This window comes from Panicum hallii, chromosome 1 (genome assembly GCF_002211085.1).
Source record: "Panicum hallii strain FIL2 chromosome 1, PHallii_v3.1, whole genome shotgun sequence".
Classification (NCBI taxonomy): Eukaryota; Viridiplantae; Streptophyta; class Magnoliopsida; order Poales; family Poaceae; genus Panicum; species Panicum hallii.
The window spans coordinates 57,223,480-57,237,961 of record NC_038042.1 but is presented as its reverse complement, the minus strand read 5'-3'; the positions used below and the strand labels follow the sequence as shown (position 1 = coordinate 57,237,961).

General features: G+C 42.2%; 1 protein-coding gene across 2 annotated transcripts; it reads right to left on the bottom strand.

Moving 5' to 3' along the window:
* Positions 1 to 279: 279 nt before the first annotated feature.
* Positions 280 to 10,069, bottom strand: LOC112878854 (isoleucine--tRNA ligase, chloroplastic/mitochondrial). 2 transcript variants are annotated; one of them, XM_025943097.1, is made up of 22 exons: positions 9,857 to 10,069; positions 9,596 to 9,755; positions 8,824 to 8,996; positions 8,633 to 8,734; positions 8,480 to 8,549; positions 8,237 to 8,349; positions 7,951 to 8,019; positions 7,541 to 7,648; positions 6,766 to 6,910; positions 6,031 to 6,262; positions 5,645 to 5,931; positions 5,419 to 5,555; positions 4,792 to 4,939; positions 4,251 to 4,382; positions 3,569 to 3,697; positions 3,132 to 3,259; positions 2,902 to 3,066; positions 2,510 to 2,635; positions 1,964 to 2,037; positions 1,589 to 1,838; positions 989 to 1,168; positions 280 to 912 (listed from the first exon to the last, which is right to left on the bottom strand). In XM_025943097.1, exons 1-22 carry the CDS (start codon positions 9,878 to 9,880, stop codon positions 670 to 672), a joined length of 3,195 nt encoding a protein of 1,064 aa, XP_025798882.1. In that variant the 5' UTR covers positions 9,881 to 10,069; the 3' UTR covers positions 280 to 669. The 2 variants fall into 2 exon arrangements, with proteins under 2 accessions (XP_025798882.1, XP_025798889.1); XM_025943104.1 differs by having other exon boundaries at positions 8,824 to 8,978; positions 9,857 to 10,068.
* Positions 10,070 to 14,482: the final 4,413 nt, after the last annotated feature.

Genomic DNA, 14,482 nt, shown 5'->3' with positions numbered 1-14,482 from the left:
GATGAACGACCCCACCTCGAAAGGTTCCATTCCATGTGATTCTGCAGGTGGGTCCCCCTCCCACTTCGTATGTTTGGCATTTCCATCACTATATTAGCAGCGATTAACTGAATGAATGTCATAAGAAAAATTAGCAGGAAATTACGGTGTTCAGTACTGGTTTCCGTTCCAAGAACACAGCAACAGAATTGCTTGGTGATGGTCTTTGGAAAAAAAAAGAGATGGACATAAGGCGCATAATCTAATGATTTGAAAAAAAATGCTTCCAACCCAAAATGGAAAGAGATTATCAGTATGTAGGTTTTTATTCGGACTTACAAAAGTAACATTGTTACTGCACGGTTTTCCAAAATTGATTTACAGTCCAGAGTTTCATGTGCAGAACTGTTTGAAACGAGTCCAAACAACTCTCATCGACTATGCACAATAAATTTGAAAAATCTAAAATTACAAGTACAACCTGTTACAGGCAAAACCCGAGGTCTGAACTAAAGTTCCAGAACAACCCATTCCTCAATGTCTTTCATCTCTTCCAGCAAAAAAAGAAAGAAGTGTACGATGGCGTATACTGTATAAGTTTCCTTCAAGTTCATGAATTCCACCAATAATCTTCAAAACGAAGTCAAAGATGGTTCAATCAGGGTATGCCTAACATGTCTCCCTCAAGGCTCAACTGACAGCAGCGGCAGCAGGTTGTGGCTGCAAATCAATGACACCATAGCACCGTGCGCATAGAGTAGGATGGTCATGGAAAGATCCAACGTCCCGGGTGTAGTTCCAGCACCTTTCACATTTAGCACCATCTGCACGAGTCACGCCAATCCATATGTCTCCAGTGCGTGGGTCACTGAACTTTCCTGTGTAAGATACAGATGATGTAGTTTCTTCATTTAGGGTTGTGAGAACCTCCACCTGCAGAGAGAAGGAAATGTTAAGCATCTTACGTGCAGACAGAGGAAGATGGTTCTTATGAAATGCATGTCTTTACCTGAGATGTGATGAACAGGCGATGCAGAGCATCTGCGTCATTAGAGGCAGAAGATAGCTCCTTTAGCTTTAATGCTGTATCTGAACTTTCAGCATGGATATACACCTTTGCATCTAAGCTAGAACCTATCAACTTTCCAGTGCGAGCATTCTCCAAAATTTTGTTGACCTCTGACCTCAACTGCGTACCAACATAAGTTTAAATAGTAAGAATCAATTCTGAAGATATAAACTCGAGTGCGCCAGTATAATATACTAATAAAAAGAGCAATAATGAAACAAAGAGGGGTTGATGCCACAACGCACCTATATAGAGTATCATCAGCAAATTTAGCAGAAATGCTGGCATTTCATCACATTTATTATGATCCAGTCAATTTTTTTCTTTCTCTAGGTTAAATGTTCAAAGTTGAATGCACATTTCTAACATAACTAGTTTCCCCTTTTAGTTTAACCTCTAGGAAGTACAGATTTCTAATGCTATGGACTATGAAGCCATATAGCATGCACAATTTTTGTGAAAAATGCATATAGCCTCTTCTTTCTTTCCTTTTTTTGATACAAATGAACACATCAAAGCAGTGCAAAAAAAAAATAGTACCTCAAGGATAATGCCCAGGAAATCAATGTCATCCTTGGGGACTGAGAGCCATTCTTCATTCTTTTCTGGCCATTTTAGGTCAAAAACAAACTTTGCAACGGATCCATCCTGCAAGGTGTATTGAAAAGGTAGGTTCTGCCAGACATCCTCAGCTAAGTGAGGCATAATCGGGGCAATGACCCTAACAAGGTAGAGCAGATGTGCTGTGAGGACAGTCTGACAGCTTTTCCTTGTGAAGCTAACCCGGCCTCTGATAAGAAGACAGAAATTACATCATCAAAATTGTGAATCAGTATCATTCAATGATAATGGATAAGTTGTGGTTCTAATAAAATAAAAATCAGATGACTAAAGAATATGGGATAAAAGCCATACCCAACATAAAGCCGATCCTTGGCAACATCCAAATAAAAATTGGACAAACCAACAATAGCAAATCTTTGAAGCATCTGAAATGTGAAGGAAAAGAAGTCAGTAATGTAGAACATAAAACATATGTAAATTACACCAGCTATATTAAGTGGGTGTGTACAAATTCCCATCAAACACACAGCATGGTACAATCATGTCATGTGCTTATGATTCGAGAGTATGCCAAAACGAAGAAAGCTACAGAAAACACAGATTAAAAAGTAAAGGGAGTTATTGAACAACACCTTGTGCTTTCAAGCAAAAACTCTATTCGTCAGCGTTTTGATCATGCAAGCTACAATTAATAAATCATGGTCCGTGTACTTTCTGTTTAACAGAAAGATGGTCCATGTACAATAGACCAAATGAAACTGTGTCCCAAACACAGACTGCACGCACTCGAATGCACATGCACTCGCACACTGTAGGATTCAAATAAAGAAAAGAAAAGGGAGAAGAGAATAAGTCAAAGATGTGAAATTGGCACAGACATGCAAAATGTAGACATACCTGATATACTTTAAAGAATTGATAATTTTCATAACTATCCTTCATAGAAGCCACAACTGTTTCCAGTTGGAAAAGTGCATACTTGTCAATTTTTGGTAGATCACTGTATGGCACCGAATTATCCAGCTATAGCAAGAATCATATAGAAAAGGATTACTAAGATTATATAGGAAAAGAGATGCACATTGTGAAATGAACAAGGTAAAGAAACAAGAGGAAAGGCAAAAGTAACAGTTAAGAAATACTGATCAAAAGGACATCTACTGAAACAATTTCCTGGTCCAAGCAATATATTCCTTAACATAGATCTAGTTCACTCATTCCCTTGATGGTCGCTGGCACATTTGTTATCAGAAAACAAATGAAGACATGTTTTGATCACATGGACGTACTTTCCAATCGTGGAGATTTGACAACAGAAATCGCATCGTGCCTCGTAGTTTTCTATACATGTCAGACATCTGGCGCAAGATTTGTGGACCAATCAACACATCGCCAGTGTAATCAACACTAGAAACCCATAGACGGAGAACATCTGCTCCATAGGCAGGTTCTTCCTGCAAAAGACCAATGAAAATTCATTCTGCGAAACTACAAGGAAATAAGTTCTTTACAAACATACCCTTTGGTTTTTGCCACCATCAATCAATTTCACTGGATCCACCACATTACCAATAGATTTGCTCATTTTGAAACCCTTTTCATCCAGTACAAATCCATGTGTAATAACACTGGAGTATGGAGCCTTCCCTGTTTTCTCATGGAAAATGGAAGAATAATTTATACAATGGTACTATAGATGGAAAAAATAGTTAGAGAAAGATGCCTTTATTTTTTCAGAATACAGATATATCACAAAAAATCAAACAATATGGGTGGTAAGCTTTGCACACTTCTTCATATATTTTTTTATAAAAATAAAATACTAGAACATAAAATTGAATCCGCATGGAAAGTGTTTCTAGGATAAGATACAACCATGGAAGAATCAGAAAACAATCATAAGAAATATAAAACAAAATAACTTTGACAATGCAAAAGGAAGAAGAAGACAAATACCTGTAGTAGCAATGCTAGTCAACAATGAGCTCTGGAACCATCCACGATGTTGATCTGAACCTTCAAGATAAATATCTGCAGGAAACTTAAGACCATCCCTTTTTGCTAAAACAGCTGCCCACGAAGAGCCTGAATCAAGAAAGAAAAGGTAAATATATAAAAATCAATGCCTGATGCGAGAAGGTTGCACAATTCAGAGAAATTGATGCAGTAAAAGGTACAAAAGCAGCATCCGCCATCAGTGCACAAGATGGTAACATGGCTTTGGCACGTCAGCTAAAGTTTCAGCATGCAGTAAAAAGGATAGATACCAAGATCCAAGCTAAAGAACAGGGAAAAAACATCCATTCTTTTGTATTTCATGTTTCAGAATTTTATGCAACCAAGTTTTCCACAATTTTACCAACAATATTCAATATGTTTTTATCGAAATTGGACATATGGAAACCATACTACTAAATGACCACTAAAATACTTCCATAACATTATCATGTCGAGTTACAGAAAAAGTAGAGGTCAAACTCACATCTTGAAGACCATAAAATTTAATAGCATCAGATGGAAAAAAGAAAAGGGACAGCACATGTAAATGCTTCCTGAATGAAATTAATTTTATCCATAGGAAAACATCAATCACTGAGCTATACTTTTCAGTAGAGGAACAATGAAGACACAATGTTACCAGAGTCAAACCAAACATCCATTGTATCAGTTCCCTTGCGATATTCAGATGCTTTGTCCCGATATTTATCTGGAAGAAGTTCCTCAGTTGTCATATACCACCATGCATCGCTACCTTTCTTTGACACGATAGCTGCACAACGCGCAAAATAATTTTATTCACCGGCATATTTATGTGATTCTAAATCCAAGCACAACTAAATAACCCATAACTCTTTCCCCGATAGAACAAGAGTATATCTAGCACTTGAATTATAGTCCTGACAAACGGTATAGAGAACTACACTCACAACCTTCATCCCGTAAACCTGAACTTTCCAAGGATACAGCAAAATGCATAGGAAAATACTGAAAGATAACACAGAATCCAGTTACTATTTTGCTGACTAAAAACTCTTATTATAGGGTAATTGCCTAAAACTTGGAAAACCCCAGGGACACCAGCAGACAAGACATTTAGGTGTGTGACTGCTGGGATGTGATCATGTTTCAACCACAATGGAAACCTAACAAAGAAATGCAAGACATAGACACAGATATACCCTTGATATGTTCAATAGTTTCTTCAGTTATAAGAGGTTCTTGTGAGTCCACATGGTAAAAAACTGGAATAGGAACACCCCAAGTTCTCTGCCGTGAAATACACCAATCCGAACGGCCGGAGGTCATCGCAACAATCCTGTTTTCAGCCTGGGAACGATAAAACAAAGTCATGAAGCACGGCTCCTTATCCAAAAGAAAGAAAAAGAGCAACAACAGATGTAACAAGCAGTAGCATTTCATTATTGCAGATTAGCATAGAACATATAAATCAAGAGGGTTTATAGAGGAAATTTAACTCAAACATATTACATTATTCCAAAAGTTAAATTACTTGATCACAGACTAACAATATATGGGATCAAACAATCACTTGCACTCAGAAGCAATATTCAAGATTAGATTAGTGTAGATTAATTTAATCCTCTTCTACCAGTACAGACAAGAAATATGCACAAAAATGAACATACAAAACACTTTTGACAATTAGTACCCTACCAGGCATTGCTCCTACCAAGCAGCTTATAAGTACAAATTGAGAAGTTAGTGAAATAACAAACCAAGGAAAATAATCACAGGATCTGGATCAAACATAAACTGCCAGATTTTTTTAAAATAAACTTAAATACCTGAGAAGGAACCCAAGCTACTTGTCTGATTGCATCCATTGCAGCATTACGGAAACCATCCACAGATGCAAACCACTGTTCGGTTGCTCGGAATATAGTTGGTTCTTTAGATCTCCAATCATAGGGGTACTTGTGTTCTGACAAACAAGGGAAACAGTACTCAGTTGAGCTTCTATGATAAAAATGGAAAAACAAAGAACATGAATGCATTTATCAAGTTACTAACTGTAAGGCTCTTCTAAAATGAGGGAATATTGTTCGTCCAGATACTTCACAACTGCGGCATTGCCAGCTCCCAGGACAGACAAACCACTAAACTGTCCAGCTTCAGCGGTGAAGTTTCCTTCATCATCCACAGGAGAAATAATAGGAAGCCCATACTTCAGACCTGTTATGTAGTCTTCCTGGCCATGGCCAGGGGCAGTATGAACAAGGCCAGTTCCAGATTCAGTTGTAATGTAATCCCCTCCAAGAACTACAGAACATTCATTGCCATTCACAGGATGGACATACCTGAAGGCACAAAGCATAGCATGAAATAAGCACATATACAGTTCAAACAAAAGCTTTAGCAATCATTATGAAGTGAGAGGTGCAGCACAACAAACAGACCTGCAGTGCTCCAAGGCAGATCCAGGAAATGATTTCTGTACTACAAGCTTCACACCCCACTTGGACTCAAGAGTTGTGACAAGATCAGAAGCCACAATAACAAACAATTTTCCTTTTTCAGAGCTCAACACACTCCCAACCTTTTTTTTTTTACCACCAGATGTTGATTCACTTAAGAGTACAGATTGTACCTCAGCTACAGCGTAAGCAAGCTCAGGGTTCACAGCAACAGCTGGTGAAGGAAGGTAGAGACAATTTTAGACAAGTTGGGAGTCTAACATTTAATCGAAGGAATTTAACAGATGAGAAGTTAGCATAAACAGGCAGAATCAAACTGCAACTTAGAGCAATGAGTATGTTTTTCTTTCAGTAGCAGGATAACCAGATCTATCATATTTGTGAGTTCCCATGCATTTTGCTTTCATCTGATGTATTCATATTTTGTGTGTTTCACTACACAAAATTGTAGATAGGGAAATTCTTAACTAGAACAAAATTCACATTGGGAAAAACTTAGCAAATAAGAGCTATGATGTTTACTCCTTTTATAGTTAAATCTCATTTTTTATCCATGTACAAATATGATTGAAAATTAAAAGGCAATACTCTGTTGTCATACCTACCACCAATTTTAAATTTAGAAATAACTTGGGCTAGCTTTCACGAGGCCTTATTTAAAGGGTGGCTCTTACTAGATGTTTCTCGTACAGTAGAGCAAACAAGGCATCACCTCACCAGCATTAGCCGGGATTGTCCATGGAGTGGTGGTCCATATGACCAAAGATACATTTGGAAGAAATTCATCCAGCATCCCAGATTTAGATGGATTCGTAATCTTGAATGCAGCATATATGCTTCTGGAAACATGATTCTCGGAATACTGAAGACAATAAAGGGGGCATACATGAGGAAGCGAAAACAATGGATAGATTTACCAACAAAGCACATATACATATCTACTCCAAGAATATCAAATATACAACAAGAAAAGAATGTTTAGGTAGGCCGTTTTCATTTTATCCACAACAAAGAGTCGAATGCAGATTTAGGAGTGATTGGGAGGTTGGGTTGTTCTACAAATATTTAGGATTTGGAGACTATGAATCCGAATTCCCCCTATCCCTATAAAAACAAGCCCTAAATATTTTAGATTTCACATTGCTGCTATTAATCCAATGTCTCTTTTCTAAAGAACTGGAACAGAGCTATGCAACAGCTTCAATGCTCTGTTTCCTTGGTTTAAGCAACTGTTACCAGAAATATCCACCCGCAATATGCATACTTATATTGATAAAATCAGAACTATTATGCATTTTCCTACATATTTGACAAATTGTACTGGTGTATTATAATCATACCTTTAGTTTAGCTTTGGTGCATAATGATAGAATCAGAACTATTGAGCATTTCATAATGATAGAATATTGAGCATTTCATAATGATAGAATCAGAACAATTAAGCAATTTTCCTACATATTTGACGAACTATAATTGTGTATATTAAGCATACCTCCAGTTCAGCTTCTGCCAAAGCTGTACGTGATGATGGACTCCAATGGACGGGCTTTCGTCCTCTATAGATATATCCTTTCATAACCATTTGACCAAAAACTTCCAGCTAGCATAAGAAAATGGATGCGAAAAATGTAACTACTTTTGTTAAAGAGGTTCTGATTGGAGTGAAACATGTTCATTATCAGAACACCAAATTTACAGTATGCTACACCATACTGTTGATGAATATTGCTGGCCACGCAGACAAATTGTAAACAAAGAAAATTAAATGCACTGATCTAACGTTATCAAGAAGATAGAGATGCTGACAAGAATACTCAAACGTGGAAAATCTTCAGGTTCTTATTTATATGAAATACACAATATTGCATATTTATTATTGACATATTTAGTAAAAGCAGGTACCTGAGCAGCTTCATATTCTGGTGACAGAGTTAGGTAAGGATTGCTCCAATCAGCCCATACACCATACCGCTGTCCCAAAAAAAAAGATTTATTAGTCAACACAAGACAAAAAGAGGCTAAAAAATTGAAAGGCTTGCACCAATTAACAGGACAAGAGCCACAACGTGAATTTGGCTTCTGTTTGGAAAGCTCAAAACTGCAAACACGCCGAAAAATATCACCAACATGGATAATAGCAAATTCTCACCAGCTGGATCACTTTCCATTAAAAAGGATGAAAGGATACCTTGAAAGATTTCATTTGTGCATCAACTGTTGCTTTAGCAAATTTTGCAGCTTTTTGCCTTAATTTTATGGGTGTAAGAGCACCCAAAGTTTCCTTATCCATTGACTTCAAAACTGCAGAAAATAATTAGCAATCAGCACTTGGTCATTCTCGAGTATGAATACAAATCTAATACATGATCACAACCACATCAAATTAGAGGAACTTGAGCATTTCCATAGATTTTTCTGTAAGTGAACTCACCTTTTAGTTCTATTGGAAGGCCGTGGCAATCCCACCCAGGAACAAAAGACACTTTATGATTCTGAAGCAACTGTGCAAAGAAGAGAGCATTAGCAAAGCTGTGATTCTGAAACATTAACCTACAGCAAGAGTCATATGTACGGCAATTAATACCTTGTAACGATTTATAATATCTTTGAGGATTTTATTGAGCGCATGGCCCATGTGAAGGTCGCCATTAGCATAAGGAGGGCCATCGTGAAGAACAAATGTAGCCTAATCATTCAGCCAAACAGAAGAACCAACTAAATCAGATAAACAGATCCATTTCAATATTTCAGGTATATATGAAGTAATCAACTCACCCCACTGTTCCTTTCAGATACCCTTTTCAGAACCTGATTCTCCTCCCATAATTTTTGGAGCTCTGGTTCCCTTACAACAGAATTCGCTCTCAACCCAAATGTTGTTTTCGGTAGATCTACTGTGTGCTTGTACTTTCCATCCTCTTGCTTTGCACCTAGCACGAGCAAACAATCTGAACTTAATTACCACTTCTTTGTTTCTGACACTGGAAGCAGGACTGATTGCTAAAGTGGAGCTCAAACTGTCAAATATCAGCTGACTGCTTCTTTTTATTCGAAAGAAGTTAGATCAAGCCCATGGGAATAACCAAGCAACAACACACTGAGATACTGTGACCAAGGCCAAGGCAGAGGGAGCTTAAATTAAAAAGTAACAGTAGTCTACTATCAATGACTCATCACGGCCATACTAGCTATGAAGAAACGAGTCAAACATGCATAGTCACTCCACAAAAAACAAAGCCGTGCTAGTTGGAAAAGTTATCACAGTTATAACATGTTTCAATGTACACCAAGCAGATTGAGCTTAAGTTCCAGGCACTCCTCATTTTTGTAATCGCGTATGCATCACAATGTGACCCCCAATCCCAGTTCTCTAGACCAAATCCTACTCTCAAGTCTCCAATCCCTAAGTTCTAATACTCCGACGGCAGAATTCAAGCACCGCGATATCAGACAAACGGGCATAGATTACCCAACCAAAATCCTCACCGAGCAAACCTCCACCTAAACACCAATGGCAAAACAACAACAAGCTAGAGGCGACCCTCACCCTGCTCAGCCTTCTTCGCCGCCATGACGGGGCCCCTGGACCTCCGCTTCGAGATCGACGCGGCGGAGAGGCCGCCGCTCGACTCGGTGCAGAACGGCTGCGACCACGGCGGCGCTGCCAGCCTGCGCAGCGGGAACCGGCACCGCTGCGTGGAGAAAACCTGCGAGAAACGAGGGGGAGAAACTAATGAATACGTGAAGTCAAGCCTCTAGAAGGTTCTAGAATGGAAGTGGTGGGCGCGGCCGTGCGGCGGACGCTTACGCGGCAGCATGAGGCGGCGTCCATTCTGCGCCCGCCGCGAGCGCGAGGGTCCGGAGTGGAGAAGGCGGAGGAGGGGAGGCGGGTCCCGCCCAGTCAGCAGCGGAGGGAGGTGAGCAGGTGGCCACCGGCCAACGGGGGATAAGGGGATTGCCGAGGGAGGGTGTTGGCCGGAGAAGAAGGGAGGGGCGGAGCGCGGAGGCGGAGGCCTGCACGCCGTAACGTTGGCCCACCAGCAGGGAGGCTGCAGAGTGGGGCCCATTGTCATCTCGTCCGCGGGGGCCCGTTGTCCAGTGATGTGGAAACCCTCACGGCTGGCCTGCGAACACTTGTCGAATCCGTGTACCCAGGCTTGCGGCGCACGGGCCTGGCCGGAGAAATTATGTTGTCGCTTATCTCGGTCCAAGATTATTGGGCTGTGGAATTGGATTCCGCTGGCAGCGGGAGAGAGTAAATGGGCTGCGGCGCGGGCGGTGCGAACGCTTATGTTTGGCCCATTTTCTGCAATGGATTACAAACAGGGGTTAGACATTTTTCCTTTTCTTTTTCTTTTTTTTTGAGAAAGGTTCGACATTCCTCACATGGTCGGAACAGAGATTTACATTTTTTTTCCCCGATTCCTTTTTGCGTGTGCAGTATAATTCGAAAGAGATTTCCATGAAATTTCCACTTGCCAAACTAGCCAACAGCGGAGTCTGCAAATTCCGAGCATATGCTCGTATGAGCTAGTGAAGATTCACGATTGGAAATCTGAATGGAGAGGATTCAGAATACGCTCAACGGCTCAAGTCCTGATCGACAAAAAGCCTTCACCATATCGTCGTCGTCAGACCAATCAATCAAAGCCTTCCCCGATCCATCGTACTCTGCATCCGCTTGATCGTACTGAAAGTGTGAAACGACTAACGAGCCGGGGCTAACTGAGCTATACCTCTGGGCGAAATTAAGACTAATAATTATATATAAGACGGCGATCGATCGAAGAAGACATGACCAGCTTCTGCTGACGACTATATGCAATGCATGCATGTATAGTTCGGTTCCTGCAAGGCTGCAACGACGTGTAGTTCGCGTGGATTCAGCGTGGGGCCCGTGGTTTTTTTTCCCACGTGGCTCGCGTTGGTTTTTCCCCGTGCCTGCTGCTTGAATTTCTTTTCTCAGCCGAGTCAGCTCTCATCGTCGTCGCTTTCCTTGTTAATCCGGGCGTGGCGTCAATAATTATCTCCAATACTAATCAGCTAGGCATCATGCTAATAGGTTTAATTTCGTCGTATCATTTGGCCTCTTCCCTCTGATTGCTCGAGATAGATGTGGAACGAACTCGTGGCTCATCGGTTTTTGCCGCGCGCAGCGAGCATGCACGTGGCTCGGCGGCGACAGGCCACCACCTGAGATCAGCGGTCGCGGTTAACCTGGCGATCGGAGGCCGACGGCCGCCTGATCGACCGATTGATCGTGCTGTGCCACCCATATATGATCCCGACCTTTTTAACAAGGACGGCCGGCGACCAGGGGAGCCATGATCTCCCTTGGGCGCGGCTAGCGTTTTGCACATGAGGAAAAGGGGTGCCGTGTTCAGGGCTGGGCCACTGCACCTCGTCGTCGTCGTCCAGGTTTGGCGAACACTACTGAAGCCAGCAGTGTGTACGTGCAGATCGACACGCGTAGGTGAGGGTCAGCTGTTGGCACTTCGCTTTCGCCGCGGCAAGTTGCCGTCTCTTTCTTCTCCCTCCCTCATCGTCTTCCTCCACACGAAGCTTGCTAGACGTGTCCATGCAAGTGCCTGACGACTTCAGGAAGGAAACGCTAGGCAGCGCGTGGCACGTCGCCTGGTCGATGTGGTTCCCGCGCCTTTACACGTACACGGAGATGGTCATCATCAGAAAATGCAGTCACTGTGCTACTTGTCCATGGCTTCTGCATGCGTTGACAAATCAAAGCTGAGACTTGGGGGGTTCTAAATTCCGACACAGTGAGAAGAACCGATCGTCCCTTCTGAGTTGACCAAGGAGCTAGAAGACGTGTGAAAATAACACGGACCACGGCGTACGACTTTACCTGTGCGTGCTGTCGGCTGTGAAAAGGTATTACGAGTGAGAGAGTGTACCGCTGGCACACGTTGTGTGTTCCTTTGCATGCCTGAGAACGGAAGGTTGCTGCAGCTTGGGTAACCCTACCGATCGAAGACCTATCAAGTTTGGGATTTGGGTTGAAGAACTGTACCATCCGGAAAAGGCATGCATATATATCCTCATCATCAGCAAACCTAACATTTGACGCCGAATTTTCGCGGCTGCTAAAACCAGGGCACGTCAGCGCATATACCTTTCAGGATGCATGTAGTAGCTAGGAGCAGAACATGTTCGACAAGAGAAGCGAAAATCGAGATCTTTTGCTTGATCGTCTCACCAAGCTAAGTCCGGCAGATGCAAACGTCGCCGGCTGCCGGCTGGACCTTGAACAAAAGCTGATGAGCATTTTAGTTAATGAATTATTTGCATGGTCGAGAGGGAGCTAGAGATTAAAATGGAAAATCAAACCTGATCCTGAAGAAAAGTCAACACAGCATGGGCGCTAAACTTTTAACTTTGTACGAGACGAGACCGTCGTAGACAGCACAAGGTTTTGACTTTCGATCAAAACAAGGGCAGGAGTGGTTTTGCCTTCATTCTTTCTTAGCTTGGGACTTGCGAGCCGGTCAAAAACGGTCTCGTGGTCGCCCACGGAAACCACAACCCTGATGCAAAACACCCTGTCCGATCCAGAGACGTCGTCATATACGCGTAGCGGCGTAGGAAAACTCTCGTGTCCGTTTCCTGAGACCAAAAAAAAAAGGTCTGATAGACGCGACGTTCGTGTGTCCAGCTGTTTTCGAGGCAGAAGTAGAACTAGCTAGTATAGTACAAAGCTTGTACGTTTTGACGTGTGCACACGGAAACGGCACAGCCAGAGTTGCTACAGTCTCCTATATTGTCGTTCCTCTATCTACCTTTACTTGACCTGAGGCACGTGGATTATGTTTGGTAGCACCTCGACGCCCTAGCCTAGGCGAACTCAGATCGAGATGCATGTACAATAATGTACTCGTAACAACAGCAGCCTCTTGGCCTGCGGGCAGTCGTGTCGAATCAGGCTCGAATCGCGTCCACGATTCTGTGATTCTGAAGCAGCTCAGCGGCACCTCAGCGGTCAAGTTCAGAATTACATGTTGCATTTGTCCATATTCAGCGGCAGCTGGACTTTGCTGGACAGTGGACGCAACCTTCTGGATCGGAGTCTGCCATTTCACAGCCAACTTTCGGTAATACGCTAGGCACTATCCATTACAAAAGCACTATACAAATCATTGTTATCTTGCTGGATAGTGTCTACTGAGACCATTTTGCACTTCGCGTGTGCAGCAACAGTAGTTTTGGCGTGCGTGGCCATTTTCAATTAACCAGCAATAATGTATGAGTTTCCCAAAAGAGAGAGCCAGTGACATAATAACAATGGCAGCTTCATAAACTTTTCATGGATATATATAATCTAATAATGTTGTGTTCGTTCATTGGTCTGCTTGCATACAAATCACCTGCGGTTAGTTTATTTACTTATATGATCGAATTTAAACCACACTAGGCCACATTATACTTGGCTACCAACAGCAGCAGCACGTAGAGCAGCTCCAGTTGCGCTTATTGCCAGATATCTGACATCCTTACCCAACAACTGCAGTACCGTACAGCTCCCGCATGCTGATCTGATCGCAATCCCAAGCCGCTTATAAGAAAGAGACAAGCTGGTACAGTGGCTGCTGATCCATCAGGGGATCCCCTAAAATGGTTAGGCAGGATCACACATACATCTTTTCTAGCAGCTAGTAGCTAGGAACGGTATAGCAGTACAGCCAGCTCGAAATCTCAGAAGCTTCCTGATCTCGTGCCGGGTTGGTTGGCTAACGTGCGCGCATTATTCTTAATCCACAGAGATTATGTAGCCGCTGCTATATATGATTCGCCAGCTTTACGGTCGTCGTCTTGACCCGGTTGGTTTGGTTGCTATGAAATCGGAGACCGATGAGCTCACCAGGGCACACGCCCTAGCGAATCCAAATGAAATGGTTGGACAGAGAACAATAGAGATCAGCGTATGTTGTTGAGCTTTGCTCCTGCGAGTTAGGATAATCATCATGTCTCCCAAATTCTGGTTCCATGGTCTATAGGCTCATATACATGGTGCGCATGGTGCGCTGGAGTACATTTTCTTTTTCACGACATAAATGAACTTCACTACCTATACCTGGTGCGCACATTAGGGCACACTAAATTTTACCTCATGGATTAGTGAAAAATTAGGGTTAATCCCTTTATGAATCCGAAATTGCAGTAGTGCAGCACGGTAGAAGTTAGAACTCACACATGCATGCTGATCCCAACCCGTTTTCAGGAAAGAGACAATCTCTGTAGTTAAGCAGAATCGCTAAACTCTTTGCTATTAGAAACATAGTACAGCCAGCTCGAAATCTCTGATACTCCCCCTCGTGCAGGGTCGGTTGGCGAACGCGCGTCTCTGCTATGATTCGCCAGTTTCAGGGTCGTCTTGACCCGGCGGTTTGGTTCCGAGAAATCAGACACCAGCTTGTTCATC

What these genes read in the sequence shown, in the direction of transcription:
- LOC112878854 (XM_025943097.1), bottom strand. Translation starts at nt 9,880, where the DNA reads ATGGACGCCGCCTCATGCTGCCGC. An exon ending in ACGCCGCCTCATGCTGCCGC is followed by an intron (nt 9,756 to 9,856) that starts GTAAGCGTCCGC and finishes CGTTTCTCGCAG; the next exon opens with GTTTTCTCCACGCAGCGGTG. An exon ending in AAGGATCGGCTTTATGTTGG is followed by an intron (nt 1,839 to 1,963) that starts GTATGGCTTTTA and finishes TCTTCTTATCAG; the next exon opens with AGGCCGGGTTAGCTTCACAA.